At 44.6% G+C, this 7,487-nt stretch overlaps 1 protein-coding gene across 2 annotated transcripts; it reads left to right on the top strand.

Moving 5' to 3' along the window:
• Positions 1 to 1,160: 1,160 nt before the first annotated feature.
• Positions 1,161 to 6,400, top strand: LOC114912550 (natterin-4-like). 2 transcript variants are annotated; one of them, XM_029259820.1, is made up of 3 exons: positions 1,161 to 1,285; positions 4,829 to 4,943; positions 5,037 to 6,400. In XM_029259820.1, the coding sequence occupies exons 2-3, from the start codon at positions 4,838 to 4,840 to the stop codon at positions 6,215 to 6,217; spliced, it is 1,287 nt and encodes a 428-aa protein (XP_029115653.1). In that variant the 5' UTR covers positions 1,161 to 1,285; positions 4,829 to 4,837; the 3' UTR covers positions 6,218 to 6,400. The 2 variants fall into 2 exon arrangements, with proteins under 2 accessions (XP_029115653.1, XP_029115652.1); XM_029259819.1 differs by having other exon boundaries at positions 4,738 to 4,943.
• Positions 6,401 to 7,487: the final 1,087 nt, after the last annotated feature.

Raw genomic sequence — 7,487 nt, 5'->3', positions numbered from 1 at the left:
GTAAAGAATAGACACACACTGTATGCAACTGAGGATCACCTGCACTGGCAGATCACCAAACGCCAGACCTCCTGCACCTGTCCACAGTCCCAAAAAGCATGTGCGAGTGTTTCACTCTCGCCACACTGGAGTCGCGGGCAGAGTGGGTGGCTGGTCAGTTTGTGCCTCTACAGGATTACTTTGAATGGCAACTTACTACGTAAACAACGCCAGTTCAAATCTTGCGGATTATGGTCAAACCCCTTTGGCTGAATTCTGGCCCAGGTGCCCTCCTCGAGCTCCAGAAGAACTCAAGTTCCTCTCCTCTCGATCAAGGCCTTATACAAGGCCCTGTGCTTAAGGAGGGTCTCTGCCTTGGCCCCAGCCGCCGTGGTCTTACTCCACTTTACAATGTGGCTGTAATAGACAGGCTGTGTCTCGGCAATTGGCCCGGTGTTTGACCAAGACTTCACCAACTGGCGCATCGGACGGGCCAACCAAAGATGCATAAAGTACTAGTGGGGATGTTCAATCGGAGCTGCCAGTTCGTTACATAACTGGGAGAGGAAGAGACAATCCAGTTTAAGAGGAATGTCAGGCACATCCCTCCCTCCCTCCCTCTCTTTATTATTGTGTGTTAAAAGAATTTTTGAATTAGTATGTGATGAATTTCTACATAGTGGCTGGGTTTACTACAGCCTCTAGTCCTCGATGAGGAGTTGCTGTGATGTCTGTAATTTCCACAGCTGGTGTAATTGTGATCGCACAGCCCTTTCGACTCAGGGCTCAACATCTCCACATATACCATACATCTCTGTATCACTGTTGCCATATTGATAGATAAAATATTGGTTAGTCTTGGCTTTCACATCACAGCATGGATTTGCACACATTATTGTTGTTGTTATTTTTGTTCTTGCTACTGTTACTGTCAGCAAAGACCAAGAAAGTACAGAAAGGTCAGCCGTGAAGGAACAGCCATGTGCCTGAGGATAGCTTACTTTGGGTAACCTTACTTTCTTAGTTTGGGTATGTAATGGAGAGCGAGGAGAGCTGCCACACTCCCCTGCTCAGAGAGTGGTCCCAGTGGAAAGTGGGACCTCTCCAGTGTACCACGTGTGTTAATGTGCTTCATGCACTCTGTGTCGTTTTGGGTCCTTCATATGGGATCATAAACAGGATGCAATACTCCGCCTAGGACCCAGAAGGGAGGCCCCTGCAGAGAATAGATTAAGACGTTTCTCTGAAAAGGAAGAAAAGGGGAGTAAAAGTACGCTTGGACTCTGGTGCTGCAGAAGCCGTACAGGTGAGTACATCATCATGGATCTCAACATTCTAGAAGGCTCTCAAAACACACCTCTTTCTCTTCTCATCTACCCTCTACTCCTTAACCTTGTCCTACACTTTCTGCTCTAATTTGCTTTAACTTGTACTCTTGACTACTTCTCTGTGCAGTGATTTGTGTAACGTGAGCCTGTGCCATTGAATGAATGAATAATTATATCTCTCCATCTGTTGGTGAAACACACTTTTGGTTTCACTCAACTTTACATTGCTCTGGAGAAAAGTATCAGCTAAAAAAGTGTTTCAGTGATCACAGAATAAAAATAAGATTAAAAATGATGAACCTGTGGCAATTTCAGAAAATGTTAATACCAGGGTAGAGTAGTGTAAGATTACGGGACCCTAAAGCTGGGGCTGAGGCAGTACACTGCTGAGCTCACTGCAGTGGCAGAGAAAATTGGTGCAGTGTGCTTACTGGAGGTCCCTTGAAGTATTTGTAAATGTAAACTAAATGTTTGGAGGAGAATCGTGCAGAAACAACAACAATAATTATCCATTTAATCAAACTCCAATAACCGCTTGCCCTGATCAGGGTCATGGTGAACTGGAGCCTATCCCAGAAGCATTGTGTGCAACGAAGCGGGGGATAAACGGATTGATTGACTTGATAAACATTTTATAATGAATATATATAGAATACTGTATTATTTTCTGACACCTCCAGCGGGTGGATTTACAGCCATTCCTCAATTAGCAGATGCCTCTTTTTCAGAAAATCTAATATAGGGAACAGAACTAATTTATACCGTGTTACTCACTTAGTGGAGAGATTTTCATAAATTCCTCAAAACTGTCCTTCAGTTACTTTCTACAGTGAAGCACTTGCATGTCTTTCTTTTAAAAGCAGAAACACGGGAGTTACAAACAAATGGGATGCTGCTGGGCAATTGGGTATATGAGACAGTTGCTTCCCTGTCCCTGCTCTACAGGCCAGCATCACACCCTGCTGCCATGGAGATTAGGAATTCAGTACAGAATTCGAGAAACACTAGATATTTTTGTTGTTGATATTTCATGTGCAGTCAAATATATTCCAAGCCTACTTTTATTGTGTATTTTTCATTTATTGTGTGTATTACCTGTGCATTACAGTATTTTCAGTAGCTATATTATATTATAAGGGGGTGAGTGTCTGTTGGGGACCGAGGGAAGGCTAAACAGGCTAAGAAGGGCTGTAAAGGCTGGCTGGGGGTGCAGGTCCTTGAGAAAAAGAGGTCCTCGGACCAAGACCATTGTTTCCGCTCGTTCGCACCGATACCTCTCGCCGTGTGCCGGTGTTCCGATAAACGTTCATAATGAACGCTACGTGTGTGTTCTCCTCTGCCCCATCCGAACCCAGAGCACTGCACACTATAATATTTTTTGTAACTCAAAGTGACAATGTGTCCAGTCTTCCAGGGGTGAAAATTCCAGCCACTTATATTTATATTACATGTATTCATTTATCAGACACTTTTCTCCAAAGCGATGAACATCTCATAGAAAATACTGTGTTCATTAGAATAGCAGGAAGAGACACTTAGATGCAGACGTGTGATTCTTCAGTGCAGTTAGTTTGTTCCTTTCCACCATATGAACCAATGTTCATCACACGAGTAGCTGTATAAAAGTTTTTAGAATATCAACAATTTTAATCACATTCTTAATAATTTTTAATATAAACAGTTACATTACATTTATTCAGCAGATGCTTTTCTCCAAAGCAACTTCCGTCTATGTAGTGTTATCAGCCCACACACCTTATTCACTGCGGTGACTTACACTGCTAGATACACTACTTATACTGGGTCACTCATCCATACATCAGTGGAACACACACACACACACACACACACACACACACACACACACACACACACACACACACACACACACACACACACACTATGGGGGAACCTGAACAGCATGTCTTTGGACTGTGGGAGGAAACCCACACAGACACAGGGAGAACCTGCAGATTCCACACAGACTGAGTGGGGATTGAACCCACATTCCCTCACAGCACCCAGGTGCTGTAGACAGCAGTGCTACTCACTCTGCCACTGTACCACCCACAGTAGTTTACGGAGTGGAGTAGTTCTGTGAAGCTTTATCCATTGTTCAATAGGTATGATCTTAAAGTTACGGTGCATGAACATTTACACCTTACATGAGCTGGAGAGTTCATGGGTAAAGTGATTCCAGAAGAGTTGAGTTTACAGACCCTTCTTAAATGTGGACAGCGTTTCAGCAGGAGCCAGAACAGAGAACCTCCGTGCTTTACCCTTGGTGCGCAAGACAACCAAGCGAGCAGAAGTAGATGAGCTAAGGGGTCTGGCTGGGGTGAAGCGGGTGAAGTCTTGTGAAAATCTGGGATCAGTTCTATTGATGCATTTGTAGGCGATAACCAGGGTCTTAAATTTGATCTGAGCAGCTATAGGAAACCAGTGCAGAGAAACAAGTAGAGGAGATACATGGGAGCACTTCAACAAGTCAAACACAACTTGTACCACGGTTTTCTGTATCAGCTACAGAGGTTTGATGGCAGTAGCAGGAGGCCCACACAGGAGAGAGTTGCAGTATCCAGACAGGAAGTCACAATGGCCTGGACATCAAGAATTTGGGCAGAGTCAGTAGTGAGATAAGGACAGATCCTGCAGATGTTATGCAAGAGTTATCTGCACATCCACTTTAAACAACAGGAGAAGTACAGGCTACGTGCAGGAAATGCCTCCCGTTCCTCGATGTCTGTGATACACAGAATATCCATTGTCAACAATCGTTTGTCCCAAAGGGGGTCGGAGCGAGCCGGAGCCTACCCAGCAACACAGGACGCAAGGCCAAAGGGGCACACCCACGATGGGACGCAGACCATCGCAGAGCACCCCAGACAGGGCTCAAACCCCAGACAGGGCTCAAACCCCAGACCCTCCACACAGCGGGCACTGGCCGAGCCCACCACGCCACAACACACCCCTATACGCACTTTAGCAAAAGACAAATAAATTAGACAATTATTCAAAATTACTGTACAAACCCTTTCCGTGTGATTAAACTAAATGATGTGTTTCAAGATAACAAACATTATTTGGGGTAATTAAAGGGTGGCACAGCGAGTAACTGCTGATTTCCAGGTTAAGGCCATCTCATTCAGGAGCTTTGACTGAGCTTATGGAGAACAAAATTCTGATGTTGTCCTTGTCTGGAAAATAAGCAGTTTTTCACTTCTCGTTTCTCTGCAAAAAGGAAAAAAGTGTCATTTCTACAGTGTGTGCTGACTGTGTGACATTTTCCTTGGGCTGTTTTACACACACTGCCACCCACTGAGGCAAACCTAATGTTTTCTGCTATTTCCTCTAGTGTCTGTACATGAACTGTAACCACAAGCATCCAAACTTTATAGGCAAACATTTGTTGTAACTCTGTATTCTGCAGAAGAGATGTTGGAAGATGGTGACACCAGAATTGTATGATGGCCCCACCGGTGTGTTCTGGCCGCTGTTCCGTTTGCCCTTCCCTTTTACAGGTAAAAACAATGTATTCCCTGTACCTGCCCTTGCTGGTGCTGTGTCTACAAGATGCACAGAGCGCCGGCGGTGTCCTCGCACTCCACTACAGCGGAAACACTTCCGACCGGGAAGGTGAGCAACGTGGCCCAGCTGTATGACTCGGAGAGACGGGTCGGCACTCACAAGTGTCTACAGTGTGTCCTGTTTTTTCTCCTCCTCGTGCAGCTCATTTAAATCCCCTCCTGATGGATGTTGCTCCTCCTCTATCACTCGGAGTATATGATAAATATGATAATATATTTACAAGCCAAAGCAAAGAACAAGCCAAAGCAAAAACATGTGAGGAGATGTTCTTGCCCAACAATAAGCTGCAGTGGGTTCCTGGAGAGAACAGGCTGATTCCTCTTCATGCAGTTTCAATCGAAAACTCGTACACGACTCGCAAAGACTACGTCTGCAGACCCAAAGACTTCTGTTCCTCTGGGTTCTTCAGCATAGCCAAAGGTCCCTACTGTCATTACCCATATTATGGAGAGGAACATCATACTGAGAACTTTGAGTTCTTGGTAAATCCGGGTGACTTGGAGATGTTAGAGTGGAAGTCCCGTTCCGACACAACTGATTATCAAAACACTGTCAAGGTCTGCCAGGACGGATATGTTGGGAATAACCGGTACGGTGTGGGATTTGTGATTTCTAACAGATTTTATCTGCCCTATGATGGCAAAGAATATTCTTACAAAGATTACAATGTTCTAACAATAAAAACTGAGAAATACCATCTGGACATGTCTGAGATAAAGTACCGGATGGACTGCGCTAAGAAAGCATCGCATCCTCCCCAAAACCTGAAAATATCTAAGGTGATCAATAATAACAATGAAGAGGTGAATAAGAAAGTTACTATGGAGGAGACAATCCAGAAGACGAGCTCCTGGGACACAGGCACCTCCACCAAGCTGGCTATATCAAGTACCGTTAGTGCAGGCATTCCCAAAATCACCCAAGCGTCTCTGAGTGTTTCGGTCGAGGAAACAAAGTCTTTGTCTCAGGGCACATCAGTCAGCGAGTCCCAGAAACACTCGCTCTCAGTGGAGGTCCATGTGCCTCCAAGACACAGCTGCATCGTGAGGATGGAGGGGAGGAAGTTCACGGCCGAGATCCCATTCACAGCTCAGCTCACCAGGAGGTACACCAGCGGTAAAATCAGTCACAGCACCATCAGCGGCGTGTACAAAGGTGTGGACATGGGAGAGATCCACTGCGTGGTCGATCAATGTGAGTCTCTGCAGTTGATGAGTCCAGGAAGTTCTCACCGTTCAAACAGCGCTTGGCTGACAGTCACTCTCCTCACTGTCTGTGTGGCATCACTTACAGCTCTAGCTTTCACCACTTTCTTCTCTTGAAGAGCTCACAGATGAGGTCTCGCCAAGTAATTATTAATCAACACATAGCTCTGTCTTTATACCTCCAGTTACATACGGCTACGAACGTTATTTGATTTTTGCACATGGCAATAGTTTGTGTAGAAAGCACTTCGCTGTATACTTACCCTCTCTTCCAAAAAAATGAACATCTACACTTCACAACTTAAAAGCAAATTATTCCATTTAATGCAATAAAACAAAATATCACATAGCCTGTGCTTAGTATTAGTAGCTCTCTCAGCCCCTCAGAGCTGCTGAATCCCTCCCACACTGACAAAGGGTCTCCAACCTCTCTCTCTGAGACATGTTTCTCTCCTGATCTCCAGAGAGCTCCATCAATGAGTTCAACACCATCTGCTAATGATTATCTGTGTATTTGCTATTTGAATGTCCATTCAGCAGTTATGGTAATAACCAAATATATATTTTTTACTTACAGTGTATAATTATTACATTTACACTTTCATTTGTTCATTCAGCAGATGTTTTATTCCAAAGCGACATACTGTACATCTCACCTCTAATTATCCAAACATTCCTCACACAATGTGTTGACAAAGCACCATTTTGTAAAATGAATTCTGAACTGAAAATGCAGGAATAAGAATTAAAAACCATATTTTGCCACATTTGTTGTCTTCCTTACTGCAAAATTTCTTTTTTTATCCTCAAATTGGCTTGATTATTAGCTGAATATCTACATTGCTGGCTCAAGATTACACAACAAGAGGAGGGATTTAAACCTGGGTTCTTTGATGAGAGGCAGCACTTGTAACCATTGCGCCACCTGCTGTTCCCCGTTTAGAAGGACTCACGACTTTTTCCTACAGGAGAAGGACTTGTTTAGGCTCAATTTTCTCCTTTGCACAGTGCTGCTGCTGCCCCGCACAACACTGGTGTCAAGACAGGTGAGTTTTGTGAAATGTGAGCCACACTGGAACATGTGACCTACTGTATCTCTTCAGTTTCCTGCTTATATGATGACGTCTTCAGTGTGACTGACACCTTTGCCAGTTGTGGCGCATCCTTCTCTTCTGTGTGTGTTATTCTTCATCAAGTGTTCTTCTGCAGCATTAACCGAACTAAGGGAGCGGAGTCTCTCACAGGGACAGAGACGCATGGCCTCCCACGGTGTCTCTGCACAACACACACACACACACACACACACACACACCACCATGCGTTCTCTTGGAGTGCCCTGATTGGGCTTGTGTCTGACCACTGGCCTTTTGACCGCAGCAAAGACATT

This window comes from Scleropages formosus, chromosome 18 (genome assembly GCF_900964775.1).
Source record: "Scleropages formosus chromosome 18, fSclFor1.1, whole genome shotgun sequence".
Classification (NCBI taxonomy): Eukaryota; Metazoa; Chordata; class Actinopteri; order Osteoglossiformes; family Osteoglossidae; genus Scleropages; species Scleropages formosus.
The sequence above is the reverse complement of the archived record's forward strand: the minus strand, read 5'-3'. Positions and strand labels throughout refer to the sequence as shown.